Raw genomic sequence first — 16,483 nt, 5'->3', positions numbered from 1 at the left:
TTGGTTGAACTGACAGCAACAGACTAAACAGGTCTATGCAGTCCATCACTTTGAGGATTTATAAATGTTTACTGACAGAAAAAAGTGCCAAGTTTCAGAAATTATTAAATATTTTAAGCTCTAGAAGGGAATAAACTTCACAAGCCACTTTGCTTGTTTTCCACCTGACCAAAGCACCCTTCCGGCTCGCGCTTTTCACTTGATATCCCCAGTAGCTTCCAGTCATGGACACAAACTAGTCTTGATGGACACTGCTCTGGATGAATTCTTCTTCACAGTCTGTTCCCAACACTGCATCTTCCAAGGAAACTGAAACTTCTCCTACTTCTATGCCACATCACTAGATAAGCACGCACTGCGCCACGTAACTCAAATGCAATGTTCCTTCCATGAAAAAATGGAAAAGATCTTCCAGGTCTTTATGTCTGTAATAAAATTTAACACATCAAGATATAAATGTTCTATATGTTGATATCCAAAATCTTTTAAAGTAATACAGACCTGCTTTTTTAGTGGCAGGTACTCTTAAGTTAGCGCAGCTGCCCAAAATGACAACAGAAGTCTTCTTTTCTGCACAAAACCCAGCTACTTTACATTAATGATTAATGCTTGTAGCAGCACCGTAAACTTAGAGCTGTCATCACACCTAATAACATGCATCTTGCCATGGGGCCAAAGCGGACATTTCTGTGGTCAGAATGGAAATCTCAGCAGAAAATGTACACTGACACGCTTCAGACATGATGTGTGAGGTAAATGTTTGATATTCTGAGAAACATAGTATACTGCTGTTTGCTCACTCCATCTGCCAGTGTAAATTTTGACATTACCAATTTCATATCAGTTTCCTTCAACTAATATAAAACAAGAATTCAAATTATATCTTACATGATTTAATTTTTTATATAAACTATCTACTTGCAATAGCTTTGTAACCACATTCACCCTGTAAGTTGTGAGGGATGGAGCAATGAAAACAAATGAGGAAACACAACAAAACAACACACACACCCCAAGTCTGCACAGATTTACAGAGGAAAAAAGGCAGGAAGAGAATTATTTTTAGTGGCAACTCATGATTGTGGGGCCTTAACACCTGGGATCTGCAACTGGGCAAAGACATTTATTTGCAGACAACTGATACACAATGAATTTTAAAATAATATCAGTTTTTGCTCGAAGACTAGTTGTTTTTTTCATTTAATACTCATTAATTACTTGAATTGAAGTTTACAAAACAAGTCTTTCTTTTTGCAGCTTCTTTCACAGGCCAACAGCTTTCAGTACATTAATCATATTTTTTAAAAAGTTTGAAGCCTGAAATCAATTGGAATGCACAACAACCTAGCATTGTAGGGTTTCTTAAACTCCTTAAACAAATGCAGAAAATGAGTAAGACTATAGCAATTAGCTAGAGAGCAGAGGCATCTCAAGAATTAACCACAGATCTTCTTTAATAATATTATTTCATATAAGGACAGCAGAGCAAATGTACAAATGCAGCTATAACTCCAGAGTCTATTGCATCCAAGTAGCATCTGGTAGTAAGGAAATGTGGTAAAGAGGACAGGAATACAAATGTTCCTTGCCCACTTGTGCTGAGAAATACAGCATTTCTCATCATATCAACTTATATTTTAGTAGAATTGCATAAATAATGAAATGTTAATTATGCCAGTTCAGACACACAGAAATCAAAGTGAGAATATGTAAGATCCTATTGCACTGGTCTTTAGCATATGTGAACTATTTGGACCCTCGTTCTTTTTTTCAGGGTAACAAGATAGAATGAAGAAATTCAGAGTGATTTACAAATTTCTCCAACAATGACAAGCTGAATAGTAATTAAAATAAAAAGCCTTAAAAATACATCAACCACAGGATTTTTTTCATAAAATGAGATTTTTTTCATTAAAGTGAACTGTAGCCCCTTAAAACTCTGATGACTTGAGTATCTGTCGAAGAATAAATGTTGTGCTGTTTCTTTTTGCTCTCATTTTCAGACTGTGCTCACAGAATCTTTGCTGCTTGAGAGCATCTTCTGTTTTCATGTCAACAAACTTCCACTTACTAGGTCTGAAGTGAAACATATAGCGACAAAGTTGCTGGCTTTTAAATATTTCTAGAAACTCATCATTTTGTTGCTGGTAAATGAATGGAAGTACAAAGTAACTGCCATCATTTTATCCATAACAAAACCGCTCTTAAAAGATAATCACAGTAAAATGATCAACACTGTTTTCTCTTCCTTGTTTCTGCAGTAACAATACAAATAAAGATTCCACAGAAACACCCATATGCTTGAAAGTTACGTACCTATAGTGATATTTTGCTATTCAGTTAAGTATTTATTCTCTTCTCCTACTCTACGATGAAATGTCTTTGTCATATGTAGTTTGGATTTTCTTCCAATACCTGCAACCCATACGTTTTTTGTCATTTAAACATTTGACTAGACACATCAGATTGATATGAATCAGGTGCACAAAATTGTTTTTAAAGCTCCAGTCAGAGTATCTGAATGTGTTAAGTCCTCTGTTATGATACAGTTAGCCACATGAATCACTGCTTTGATCCACACTGTTCATACCCAAACTCCTTAAGTGCTACAGTTTTAAAATCACCCGAGTTATGCCAATTAATTAACATTATTGACACTTAAATTTGATAAAAGTTTTGCCATGACACACAAGATGAATTTATAGTAGAGGTAGAAGTTAATAAAACTAATGCAAGTGGAAATTGAGGATATTCAAATTTTTTTATGACTTAATTTTTTTAGAGCATTCATCTTCTGTAGCTTTCACAGTTTTAGAATAGGAACCTTAAAGATGCCTGCTTAATGTAGTTACAAAATATGACAAGTCCAAAATTTTTCCATTAGACACTAGGGCAATGAAAAATAGCTTATGTTACTGAGAGGGAAATCATCAAGTGTTTCCAGGTTATAAACACAATTAAATTTGAAATGTAAAGGACTTCCCCATCGTTACATCGTTCACACAGAACTTACACCTAATACTTTCATTACGCTGTTAAAAAGCAATACTTTATATTTTGCTTTATATAATCTTAAAAATATGCAGCCTCTATTTAAAACAAACTTCAGTATGTTCTATACTATTGCAGTCAAACAAGCTGCCAACATGAACGTAAAGGTTCCATGCTGTCAAAGCAGAAGAAACAGATCTTCAGCTACACTGAAGGGACAAATATGTATTTTTGTTTCACATATTTTGACTGCAAGAAGACAGACTTCTTGTTCTCTGAAGTTCAATTAGTCATTTCCTCTCAACTGGTAGTTACCCAATCTCAGCTTCATCATTCATATCCCATCTGTTCATATGACACCTTAATAATAGCTCTATCCAAGAATATAAATCAGAGCTATGATACGCAGTTTCATATCCTGTTATAAGCTCAGCCCACATGGTCAAAAGTTTCAGAAAAGCAGGGGAAAAAGATCGTTTTAGATGTCTTAGTTACACTTACTTTCAACAGCAAAGCTTAACTGTGCAAAAGGCACTACAGACAACGGCAAATTCTTTCGGATTCTTTCCCATTTCATTCTTAAATGTTTCCCGTCTTCACACTGAATCCTGTAGCTAGCATTTGAATCTCTGTCCATTATCAAGAAAATTACTATTTTTTCCTAACCGAAAGCATCAGAATCTCATTGGGATGCATTGCACATGCTGCTACAATCTTCCTACTATTCATAACCCTTCTGCAGTTGTAGGGTTCGCAATAGGCTTTGGACACAGTAGTACCTTTCATAAATAGAAAGGAACCACATAGTCTGGTCTCCACTAGGATTTAACCACCCTTTCATTTCGACATGTATTAGCTTTAAAATAAAACTACATTTTCCATTAAAATGCAAACACAATTAGCTTTAAAATAAAACCGCATTTTTTATTAAAATGCAAACACGAAGAGCAAAACAGGAAGCTCTGTGAGAGAACATATCCCGGTAAGTGAATATGCATATAGAGAACAGAGCAAGAAGTCCACTGTGTTGGTTCACCTCAGCTGCACATAGGTCCAAAACCTTATTGTTGATCCCCACACAAAAGAGAAAAAATGCAAACACCTGAGGTTATACACAAACCCCATCACTGTGTTTTGAAGCTTTCTTCTAAATGTAAAGAATCACATAACTTAAAGGACCACACAAAGCTGGATGAGTCAGAACCCCAGAACCAGATACTCACAAGCTAGAACACCCTACCAGAACAGTCTCGTAAAGGTATCCAGCACCAAGCAAAGATGCATTTACAGATTCTTACTACAGCAAACCTTGGAGAGAATCCAGAAATTAACACAACACAGGTGAAGGAACTTAGAAAGAAACCCAAAACCTAGCCCTGTAAAAGCTCTGGTCTTTTTCTGCAAGTTTTTTCAAACTTCAAAGAGCACAGAAAGAGCTCCTGGTTGTGTTGGTGTCAAGACGATTCGAACAAACTTTGCAAACCAGAAGGAGAAGCAGATCTTTAAAATCTTATGCAGATGAACTGATTAGCGAAGTAGAAGGAAACTAAGGCTAAACTCGTGTGGTATATATCATATTGCTACACAAAAATAGTCTGCATCAGAAAGAGGTTAATACTAAAACAGTTTCATGAAAACGAGTTTCAGGGAAGGAAAAAATGTTTCAATGAAAATAATTTCTATTTCTGTGTGTCTAGGTTATGTTCAGGTCATGCTTTTTGAAATGTTAGCAATACTAACCAAGCAAATAGTACAGTTAAAGTTTCATTTATTAATCATGGCTCCTTCAGCAAGGTATCTTTGCAAAGACAAAGAATCTCATTTTGAACTTTGCTCTTGCAAGAATACCAATTAACAACACGGTGGTATATATATATATAAGGTCTATATAACCAAGAATCCTACTAAGTAATACAGTCAGTGCTACAGGTTTCCTGTAACTACAGAAATATTTTGCAATAATATCCTCCCTAAACTAGACAGTTCTGCTTCCTCACATGGAGGATAAAAAGCTGAAGGGGTACAGCAATCCAATACACCTAGTGCTTGCTTGCAGGGATAATATAACTTGACGAATTTGCAACAGCTATTTGTCCAGCAAAAAATAGTTAGAACCGCAGGTAACTTTTCCAGAAAAAAAACTCTTCACTTCTAAATGCATTTTCCAAGACAAACAGTCAAAGCAGTAGCACTTCATTTCTTAAAACACTGAAAAATTTTGTTACTACTCAAACAAATTAAAGCTGTTTTTGTTAATGCAGTCCTTTGGAACATGTTGTACAGAGGAAGCTTGCATCTTTCTTTCACTAGTGTGGGTGTCCTGATATTCTTGGGATTCTCACCTACTCATGTGAGTCAGTTTTATATAACGCTACAACATATAATTTACCTCCTACTCACAAGCCAACACTTTAGCACTAACATCTTAACCAAGGGTTATTTAAGGGATCTGAACTTAGTACATTTTTATATAAAACTGCGCAAGCAACCATTACATTTGTGTGTCAGTAATCACAGCACGCAGTCCTAAAACTAGAACAAAGAGAGCTGACTTCCTTGCAAAAATAATCAAGGTTTTTTTACCAAAAATAGAGCCCCAGAAGATTTAAGCTAGATTATACCTTTGCTCTTGAACTACACTAGGCATTTAACCCCCCTCCCCCAAATAATAAAAAACAACCCTCAATCTAATGTAAGATGCACTAAATTGCCACATCTGCAGTGTTAATGAGTCTCTAAATGAGTGTAGAGGAGAATGGTTGTGCTGTCTTAAGCTTTTCTCCTACACTCCTCACCATGTAACCGAAAAAAACCCCATCTAAAATGCTTTATTAAGATTTGAAAGCTATGAGAACACATTTGCCAATATATCCTAGTATTTTAGCTTTGACGAAGGTATGTGCAATAACACTTATCAAAGTGGTCAAACTGAAGGTTAAGCTCAGACACTTCAATAGGTTTTTAGAATACATTAAACTGTTAAGGGATAAAAATTCCAGTCAAGAAGACACCTAACAGTGATACTGAAAACTCTTCACCTATTCAGTCACTCGCTTTAGAGACAAATCTGTTCACCAGCTGACTCAATGCAGAAAGATTGACCTCAGTTAACTGGAACAGTTGGAAAAACATCAAATAATTCCAACTACTGACAATCTAGGCTACAAACCTTGAACTCAGTATTAATTGGCACAACAGTGGCTCCTCCTCAGTATGTAGCCTAATGACTTTCAATGAAATTTAGGTACTTATTACTTCTCCAATAAACTCTGCTTTCCCAAGTGACCCTCCTCCTGCAGTGATCTGCACTGCAAGAGCTGCAGAGGAACTACTCTTCTTAAAGTTAGCTGAACCAGGCAACAGGGAAAAGAATTTCCAAGAAAAATGTCTCATCATTAGCATCTCTATTTTCAATAGTTCCCAGATTCAATGTCTTCTCCCTCCAGCACCCCAAGCTCTCAAAACCAGTGTTTTCTCCTACACTTGGTTCCTTCTCCATACAATACTTCAAAATACTTTTGTACCTTCCAAATACTTCAAAATTAACCATCCATTCAACTGTTGACAGAATATTGCACTTTTCTGAAACATATCTCTTTAACTAAGCAATTCTGCTGACGTTTTCTACGTTGATTTATCTCCTCTACTTTAACTTGTCCCCCCTTCAACACAATACGAAGATATCATAAAGTGTGTAGATTTAAATTGTCTACCCATCTACCTTTGGGGTAGTTTTCCCTTCTGCCTATATTCTTCCTCTCCATCCAATTTCCACTGTCAGACAGAATTTGACTCATACTTGTTTAGGACCTTGCTTTTTCTCACTCACGTTAATGTGGCTTGTCTCACATACTCAAATTTCATTCCACCCTCTCCCTGATGCTTATAGTTAAACACAACAATTTTTCATTGTAGATTCTCCCACTGCAAACTTTCACTGCACACAGCTAACACTAAACTCACTTCCCCTTGCCCCATCACCGCTAACAACCTATTACTTACATTTGTAGTCTTTATCTCACTTGTTTCTTCTCTTCCATTCTAACAAACTGTGCCTGCATTTCTAAAAATCTCTATTTTCTTCTCTATTCCTGTTGCTAAAAGTCCACATTTAAGACCAGGTAATTTCTCAGATAACTATCACTGTTTTTTTCTGTTCTTGTATCTTTTTTTGTTGTTGTTGTCTTAACTCCACACAGTTCCTCTCCTGAACAGCATTCTATTTTCACTTACTGACAATGCAATTTTTGTTCCATTTGAATTGCTTCCCAGTCCCTCCAGCATCACTTCCAAACAAGCCTCCCTGGCCATGAAAGCTCTGCAGAATTTGGCTCAATCTCTCATTCATACTTCCTGCATCTGAACCTCATTCTGTGAGCTAGCATCTTCATTTAATCATAACTCTCTCTCTCTCCCCCCCTCCCTCCTTTGGCACTTCTCATATGTGAAATGTACTCTGAAACATTACAAACCAATGCCTTTAAAAAAAGAAACCTTTCATTAAAAACAAAGTACTCACAGAGCTCCATATTTAATTGCTGAAGTATATTAACTGTTTGAACCTCCACATACTTATTAAAAAATTATTCTGTTCTTTTTCCCCCAAGGACTACTTTTCAGCTTATTTTCTAAAACCAGAAACAAATGTTCATGTATTATTATGCAGAGTTTAAGGACTAAGATTTATCACAAAATTATTATAATGTCATACATCTAAAATGACTTGCTGAATATGTTGGAAAAAAAGATTGCTTTCTTACTCTAGCAAGAGACTTATGCTTTGTTTCAAACATCTCTTTCAGGCTATCTATCTAGCCACAATCTACTGAGACTAGAGACAGGAATCACATTAAGAAGTTACAATTATTTTTATTCCCAGTTCTCTCTGATCTCAGGATCTGCAAAAAATGGAGACATTTGCTGATGGCACTTGATGCTACAAGTCACCAAGTACAAAACAAAATAAAAACGAGACATTTCTAGAAATATTCCTAGACATGACTAAAAAAAAAGTGAAAGGAATTTCATTTTCTATCATGCAAATTTAATTAATCTGGCATCTATCAAAGTCAGTGTAACAACAACAGAGAGAATAAGTAGACCTCCCAAAAGAGGCTACAATTAACTTTGTCTTGCCTGGTTTTGAATTTATCTTCCTCATGTTAAACTCTGAACTCTCCATCTTAAGATCAAATTGGTCACAAGTTTAATAACAAGAAATCAAATTAACTCCAGTCTCACAACAACAGTGATACTACAAAATCTGGAGTCATTAAAGGATATTCTGTTTGGTGTTTACACCAGTTCTACATCCTTACCTGTATGTAAGAGCGATAGATAGACCTTGTGTGCTTACAAAGAAATAGTCTGAATGCTCACTAAGGTTTCCAGCAACTTAATGAGTACAAAATGGCCCAATACGAGTAAAACTTGAAGAAAAATTCCTCTTATACATGTTCTCCATAAATACTGATAATTGTCGATATAAAGACTTAGTATATAATCTTATAACATTATCAGTATAAATACTGATGATGTAGTGATAGTTATCAAATAGCTATAGCTCCGTAAAATATGAACTCTCCATGTCAACCATTTGTTACATTTTTCTTTAATAAGTAATGGTTAATGTTTTCACTGCATAAATGAAGCTGTAAGTTACTTGCTTAAGTTAAACTAAGACATCAAGCAAACTAATAGACTGTAGTGCTGTGAGGATTTATCAGAGGCAAAAACAGCAAAGCAAAATTCAATTGAAACTAACAATGCCAGATCTCCCAGAAGAGAAATAGTGAGAAAAAATACTGGGGGACAATCCAACAGTAGCCTGTAAAATATTTTTGATAAGTGTTCCTTTTAACCATGTAGTTGATTCTGACACAAAGAGACTATTTTAGACAATGGTAAAAAGCAGTTGGTCTTGAGTTTAATCACAATGTAGACTTGCATCAACCTATGAACTTTCAAAGGACAGAAAAATTAAGACTTAGAAAGTAACAGATATGTAAACATGCATCTAGGCTTAGTGCTTCAAAATGGAAATGGAAGAAGAATATTTTCTTCTCTGAATTTTTCTTATTCATACTACTAGTAAAGATAAGAAACTGAAGAAATGCACTGAAAAAACAAATCAATCAGTAATCACGGATCAAAAAATACGAGAAATAAAAGGAAAGTAAAACAGAAGCTCTGGCAACTTAAAAAGGCAATACAAGACAGAAAGCAACAGTGGAATTATACAGAAGGAGAAAGAAAGATTAATAGATAACAAAAAACAGAATCAAACTCAGTAAAATGACAAAAATAAGAGGGAAAGGGAAGAAGGACATACTGTTCTAACACAAACTAAAATGTGCAAGGAAGCAAACGTAGACCGAACATATTTTCTCTTATTATATCAGCTTCCAAAAGCTTTAGACACTCAAATGGAAATTACACCTTTCATGGTATCATACCTTAATGGCTAGTGCAGAAGAAGTCACCTGATTCAGGCTACCTAGTTCAGAGTCCAGACAAAAAAACCTTAACCTCTTCCTCAAGGTCTAAAAAATTCTATTAAAAGACACATTTCCAGCCCTCTCCACCCCTGTCCTGCACTGGACATGCAGACTACAGAGCAGGGTTTTTGACGCTCATGCAGGCTGAGTGAGATACAGAGCAGATTCAGAACAAGGATTTCTGAGAACTTGAGAATTTTGAATTTCAAGAGGGAAAAAATTTTGTTAGTCTACTGCGATACACAGATACCTAGACTCAATTTCATAGAATCATAGAATTGTTTAAGTTGGAAAAGGCCTCCAAGATCATCAAGTCCAACTGTTAACCAACGACTGCCAAGCCTACCACTAAACCATGTCCCTAAGCACTACATCTATGCATTTTTTAAACGCCTCCAGGGATGGTGATTCCACCACCTCCCTGGGCAGCCTGTTCCACTGCTTGAATTTCAGTGCATTTTCATCACTCCTTCCTGCTACCATTCTAGAAAGTTAAAGAAAACAATGTAGACATTTGCATAAGAACTTAAATATGTATAAGAAATTCCCGGCCCTACAAAGTGCTATACTGTGCCTGGGAAATGTAAACATTTCTGACTCAACTACCAAAACCTCAACAGACTCTACACATTCTCTTTCCAGTGAGGAAGTGCAGCTAGAACCTTTTGGCCGTGTTCACAATCTTTGAGAAAATTTTGATCTGATCCTGTTTTCTTGGCCTTCTTTGAGGATGGGAGGGCGGAATTCATTTCTATGAAGACTGATAAAGTCTTTGAACTAAAAATCTGTTTTAATTAATGAAGAATTAACTATGTGTTTCTCCTGTATAGCTTACTAGAGATCAGAAATAGTCAGTGGAAAAGAAAGTACTGTTTTGCAGTGCAGGCAACTGACTTGTTACTATGATAAGGGACACTTGCACTCCATTCTCCAATGAGCTCACTATCATAATGATTCTCTGTAGCCTACAATCCAAAACAACATTATACAAATTTTTCTTACACTAGAAAATGACTGCCTAACGAAACAAATACCCTTTCATTAAAACTGGTATGTTACTAACCGCTATGGTACATTAATGCCAGATATGAACTCTGCATATCATGTTATTGCTATCCGTTGTCATTTACCTCTTTTTTACTGTGTCTATACTTAATAAACAACACTCAGCCAGCATGTATGGGAAACTAAAAATCACATGCTCCAGAACGTATAGTTACTAGGTACCATTACAAAGCAAAATTTATCTATAAATCAACACTGGAGTAAAATATAGATCCTGGTTAATGTACCAATAAGCACTTCAATATTTAGATTTTTTTTTTTGGGGGGGGGGAGGGGGGGGCAGGCAGAAAATAGACATTACAATGTTAATGCATTTGATCCTTATCTAAGGAAGTGAGAAGAAAACATAGCAGGAAACTAGACTACCCCAGTAAAATGGTTTGAGCATACCATTATAATGGAAAAGATCATTAAATGGAACGGTGAATATCTCCAAGTCCTCTTTTGCATCCACAAGCAAGTCAGCTTAAACAAATTGTTCTGCCAGCATCTCTAGAAAAAAAGATATCTGTGTGTCTGAAGCCATCATTTTCAGATACTGTCAACAAGGCAAGCAATGCTAAATAATGATGTCTGCAAATCACTTGCTGACAGTTTTTATTACTTGATAAAGTATTTAGTGATATGGTTTGCACATGCAAAAGAACTAACTTTCCAACAAAAGCATGCCTCTGACTTTTACAATATATGCAGGTGAGCAAATTGTAATACAAGACAGATGTCTCACAATTCTATAAAGAGAGGATATAAAACAAGAATATATGGTAGAGAAAGATTGCGAATTTCCAAGTACTGTGCCAGTGAACAGCAACAGTAAAAAAATCATTAATATTCAAAGAGAGATGTGGGCTCTGAAGAGACTGAATACAATCCTCATTCAGCACAGTCAAGCCATCTGACCATATATCTCTGCCACCTCCTCTTCACTAGCGCCTGACCACTGGCTGGTGACTTATCTATATTGCTTGGGCCCTCATTCTCAAGTCAGCCTCCTCCTGCATACTTCATAGATTTTACATGGAAGAATAAAATAGGCCTGCAAACTAAACAATAAGCAAGATGATATCTTTAAGGTTTGCGGTTTATGCTTCTTCACTTGCGATTAGGTTACCCTGAGCTCTTTGGAAATGGCAATTTGTCCATATCAGCCCAAGCTACGACTAATAACCAGCAAAGAGAAATTGCTGGCTTCCACCTCCCAACAGCATATACACAACTGACCCTAACAACCCTAAATACTTCCTAAGCCCATTGCTAAGAGTTTATGTTCCTGGAAGCAACAAGTTTGTGGCTTTCTATTTAAGAGACAGTTTAAAGCACATGTAAATGAATACATACATATTAATGCTGTTTTTTAAAGTAGTATATACTTTTCCTGAAAAAAAAAAGGCATAAAAATAAAATAGTTTTCAAGGACAGAATCTGGGTGCACCCATTTCTTTTGCACATTAATGTCATTATGAATAAAGACCAAACATTGTTTCCATTCCTAGGTACCTTTTCCCAAGTGCAGTTCTGAAGAATAATCTCTACTAACGGGTAAGCAGCCATGCAGTTACTTACCTTTAAAGCATGTCTGTGAGCTAAAAGGTATCTTAGCATATGTTGAACTGTACACTGTCTTGTTGGCTCTAGAATTATTATTTCCTAGAAAAGTGTTAGGCATTCTCTGTTTAGTCTAGACGATGCCTTTGGAGCATCTACTGAAAAAGCCTTCAACTCATTTACTGAAGAATCAAAAGCACAAATCATAACAACATATTTATTTTATGCTCCACAAAAAGACAAGGGAATTAATAGCTTACTCCCAGACCATTACATGCAAGAAATAAAAGTTTGTTCTAATAATAAGACCCTTTTCATGCTGGGTGCTTGTCTAACCTAATATAATATTAATTGAGTCTCTTCAGCCAACAATAGAGCACTTCTTCTACACCAGTTTCCTGCAACTACCGCAAAGCATTAAGTGATGACTGGAAAGGGAGTGCATAGCCTGAGGGAGAGAAGAAAGAAGAGCTGAGATGCACATACTGCTTATTCTAAGTCCTATGTCTATATACTTTTAAAACTAGAAAAGACACTTCTATGGAAAAGTACCAGATCCTGCTAAAATATACCACTGGGAATACTGAAAGAAAGCTTAAATCATTATGGAGCACACAAAAGGGAAAGACTTGGGTGAGCCAAGGGCTAACAAACTAATAAGAAAATTCAGCTACAAGCAGCTGAGGCTCTTGTTCTCTGTTTTGGGACAGAAAGAAAATTACATCTGCCTGAAAAAGTGACAGATTAAAAAAAGTACTCCTCGGGAAAGTTTGACTTAATACATTTTACTTTATAGAGAGGCCAACTGAGAGTGTGCACACAATGCCTCAGTTTGACCCAGCTAATATGCCGAATTTGCTACATCAAGGAAGAAGACTTCTTGCAGTCATGATGAAAACACTTTCACAGGCACACCACAGTAAAGACATCAGTGCCATATTACTCGACAGTCTTTTATTAGCGAAGCGTTTCAAGAAAAGAAAACAACATAAAGCCCATAACCCTAATGAAAGTAATATAATTCCCTTCTTGACAGAGTCATTATCCTAGGTGTTCCTTTTTAGATACTTATTGCAGGCAATTATTACTTCTCAAAAGGAAGAAAGAAATACCTGATTAAAATTTATCTAGTCCTACAGTTAAGCTGTTTCCTGAAGAACCCCTATATTATATAATAGGCTGCAAAAAGTTATGCTACTTTCAAATATATCCACTAGCCTACACTAATGAATATTAAAGAAACTATACACACTTGACGTCTTCTGTTATTTCACTATTTGTATATACAAACGCACCTCAGTTGCATACTATAAAAACCTCACTTCCCCTTATTAGAATCAGATCAACTGAGATATGGTAGTCAAGCCCTTTGGATTTCTGAATTCAATTCTAATGTAGACTTTGCTGTCTATTCTATCAGTCTTAAACTGTATGCATTCATTTTCAGTGTCACATTGTGCAGCAGGAAAATGCCTAATATGACCAGTGGTCACAGAGAAGTTAATGCCAGTACAGCATAGAGCTTTTTAAATCTCAGGCTTGCACATTAATGGCTAGGCTCATCTTTCAACTCTGCTACCTAGTCTAGCAGCATAAAATAGATGGCTTATTTCAGTCCCTGAAGACAGCAATGTTATAATTGCCAAAGGTTTTTGGCCAAAAGAATAGGATTAAAGCAAAACACTTCAGAGGAAATTTTAATTGATCAAAAGTTCCATATAATCGCAAGAGCTGATGATATACATTTCCCTTCCGACCTTTCACCCTTAGAGAAAGAGATGCACATTTCTTTCCTCCTGCAAAAACCCACAAACATTAGCAAGCAACCACCTTAGACCCTAAGCCTCTTGTTCTGAGCAAGATGATGAAATGATCAGAAACTTTTTAAATTTTTTCATTAAAAAAATAATATTATTTAAAAAAAATAATAATTTTTCATTCATCCTTTTTTAAAACCTAAAGTTAAAATAATTTCACTAGTGCCAGGCCTCTAAAACATCATTACTTTCCAAAAGAACATACAGTAGTTTCATGGCTTTATGTTGCAACTGCCTAAATTTTCTAAAGTTTATAAACATGGAAACAGATTTCCCTTCCCTCTTCTTTGCCCCTATAACAGGCTTTTACTCAGCAAAATATTTCCAGCCTCTGCTGCATAAACTATTTTTCTGATCTACCAGGTATTCAATTGTTGAGTGCCTACTCCATCAGTTGCTGCACTTGCTAACTGAGCACTCTGCAAGGCTTCTTCTGCTCCGCTGCTGCAGCTCAGTGAGCTCCAGAACTGTACCAAGTTTAAAATAGAAAACCACATAGATGCATCGAGATCTGTCATTCTCTTAACAGCTCTACCACACCATTATAAACTAAAGAAACAAATGTGAATTAACTTATTTTAAGAATTTTCTATTAACATGACAAAACAGATGGTCCTACTGATATCAGCCTCCCTTCACATGAGGAGATCTTTGATACTACAGTACTCTTTCGCATAATGCATTATTAAACATTTTTTCATCCTCTGGAGAAAAACTAAACCACCTCCCATTTTAAACCGTTATAGTTTACAAACGATTTCTGTAGTATAACTCACCTAAAAGCTGATGTTATGGCATAGCCTTTGTAAAAATTAGTTTACATTTACCTAAAATAATTATTTTTAGCATATGATATAATTAGGATTTTACCTGCCACTTCTCTCGAGTGCAAATATGATGCCTTTCTCCTGAAAAGGAAGCAGTTTCTTTCTCAGTCTTTCAGGTAGAAAGGACAGCTTAGCATTAGCATTTTCTGAATAAGAAGCTTCAGGTGTAGGTGTTTCTGGGAATGTACTAGCCATGTTGAACCTAAAGGAAACAAAACCAAAAAAAGATGTCTTAAAAAGACTTAAAAGACAGGTCTGCAATATAGTACACAGCAAAGCTTCATGGAACAACAATAATCACTCCATCTTGAAATAGACAATATCTACAAAAATTTTCTCAGGTCTTGAGAATTCTCCCTAGAAAGCATAAAATGATGCAGGTGATGGAGGAAAAGCCCAGCACCTCAGCATCAATAAAATATTCTAACTATTCCAGTATGAAGAGGTCAGCATGTATCACTTACTCAATGCTATGAAACAGTTACTTAAGAAAGTTCCCTATTCATGAATGAAATTTATTGGCCATTCAAATAGTTTATTTATAAACATTGAAATATAACTCTTTCAGTAAACATTTTTAAGAAAAGCTACAGGAAAATAGATTATTTAACCTTCTGATAATGACACTAACAGTTCTCTAAAATTTTTAATCCCTAGAATCAAATCAGGAAAAAAAGGGCAAAATATACCCAGCTGGGGGGAAGGAAAAAAAAGAAGAAAAAGAAAGGAAAAGAAAAGAAAAGAGTAAGGAACTTTATTCCCTTCGGAAACAAACAACCTTAAACCACAGAATTAATGAAAATTCTCATACTATGCTTCAAACTGAAAATGTGGATTCTTCATTAATTTTTGTCCAAGAGGATGGGTCAGAGAAGAAATACTAGGGTTTGTTCTCTTATAACTTCAATAGACTTTAAACAGATAAATAAATGGTTAAAAAGCTCAGTAGCAGTGCACTAGCTAGACATGAGGAAAGCAACAAAACTTCACATCAAAGCATTACCTAATTCTTTTGGATTCATGGCCTGTGTGAGGAGCAGGATTACCTGAATATCCATAGGAACGAAGAATATCAGCCAAAGTATGCTTCCTGTATTGTTAACAGTAGCTATTGTACTACCAGGTCTGATAGCAAAATTCTGAACACACTGCACTCAGACCTTCTGCTACAGACATATTTCTGAAGCAACTCAGAAGAAGTCAGGTGTGATTTGGTATGATGAACCATTATATTCACAGGAAGGAATGTGCTGAGCTAAACAGTCATTCACTTCAAGGATCTGCGGGACTAAGTAACCTTTTTTTTTTTTTTTACACTGACTAGTTACAAAGCAACCAGACCTGCGGAAAATGCAAATGATTGATCAGCATAATAAAGTGTGATCATGCAAAACAGAGTTCGCAACAATTTCCTGCTATTATCTCATGGAGTACAGGTGAGGAGGTAAAACAAACACTGATTCAGTTGAAACTATATATCGCAGTGAAAGAAGAGCACCTCTGTTTTCCTAAGAATTCCATTTATGAAATTTGAGCTACAAACCTTGACATACACTCTTCCAGCTGAAGTTACATTCTGTTCAGCGAAGAGATCTAGCTGTAACTACACTGCAGCGCTGTATCTATCTATAGCCCAAGTCGAAAGCGACTGGGCTTTTGTTCTAGTGCAACGACACAAACGGCTCCTAACACTCCATCTTCTACGGCCTACGTTCGACTAAGGTGAGAAACCCTTCCACTG

General features: G+C 36.0%; 1 protein-coding gene across 9 annotated transcripts in view; it reads right to left on the bottom strand.

The window, feature by feature from the left end:
- Nucleotides 1–16,483, bottom strand: part of ZRANB3 (zinc finger RANBP2-type containing 3) — a 51,421-nt gene that overhangs the window by 29,105 nt on the left and 5,833 nt on the right. For 6 of the 9 annotated variants that reach the window (XM_037397040.1, XM_037397034.1, XM_037397035.1 and 3 more), the window contains exon 2: nt 14,786–14,944. In XM_037397040.1, the coding sequence (XP_037252937.1) occupies nt 14,786–14,937 (152 nt within the window). In that variant the 5' untranslated portion in view covers nt 14,938–14,944. Of the gene's footprint in view, nt 1–14,785; nt 14,945–16,483 lie in introns of those variants that run through there. The other 3 variants (XM_037397037.1, XM_037397038.1, XM_037397041.1) reach the window with 3 other exon arrangements.

The sequence above is a fragment of the Falco rusticolus genome, chromosome 8 (genome assembly GCF_015220075.1).
Source record: "Falco rusticolus isolate bFalRus1 chromosome 8, bFalRus1.pri, whole genome shotgun sequence".
NCBI classification, from domain to species: Eukaryota; Metazoa; Chordata; class Aves; order Falconiformes; family Falconidae; genus Falco; species Falco rusticolus.
Note: the sequence above shows the minus strand (reverse complement) of the source record. Positions and strands in the feature narration are given on the sequence as shown.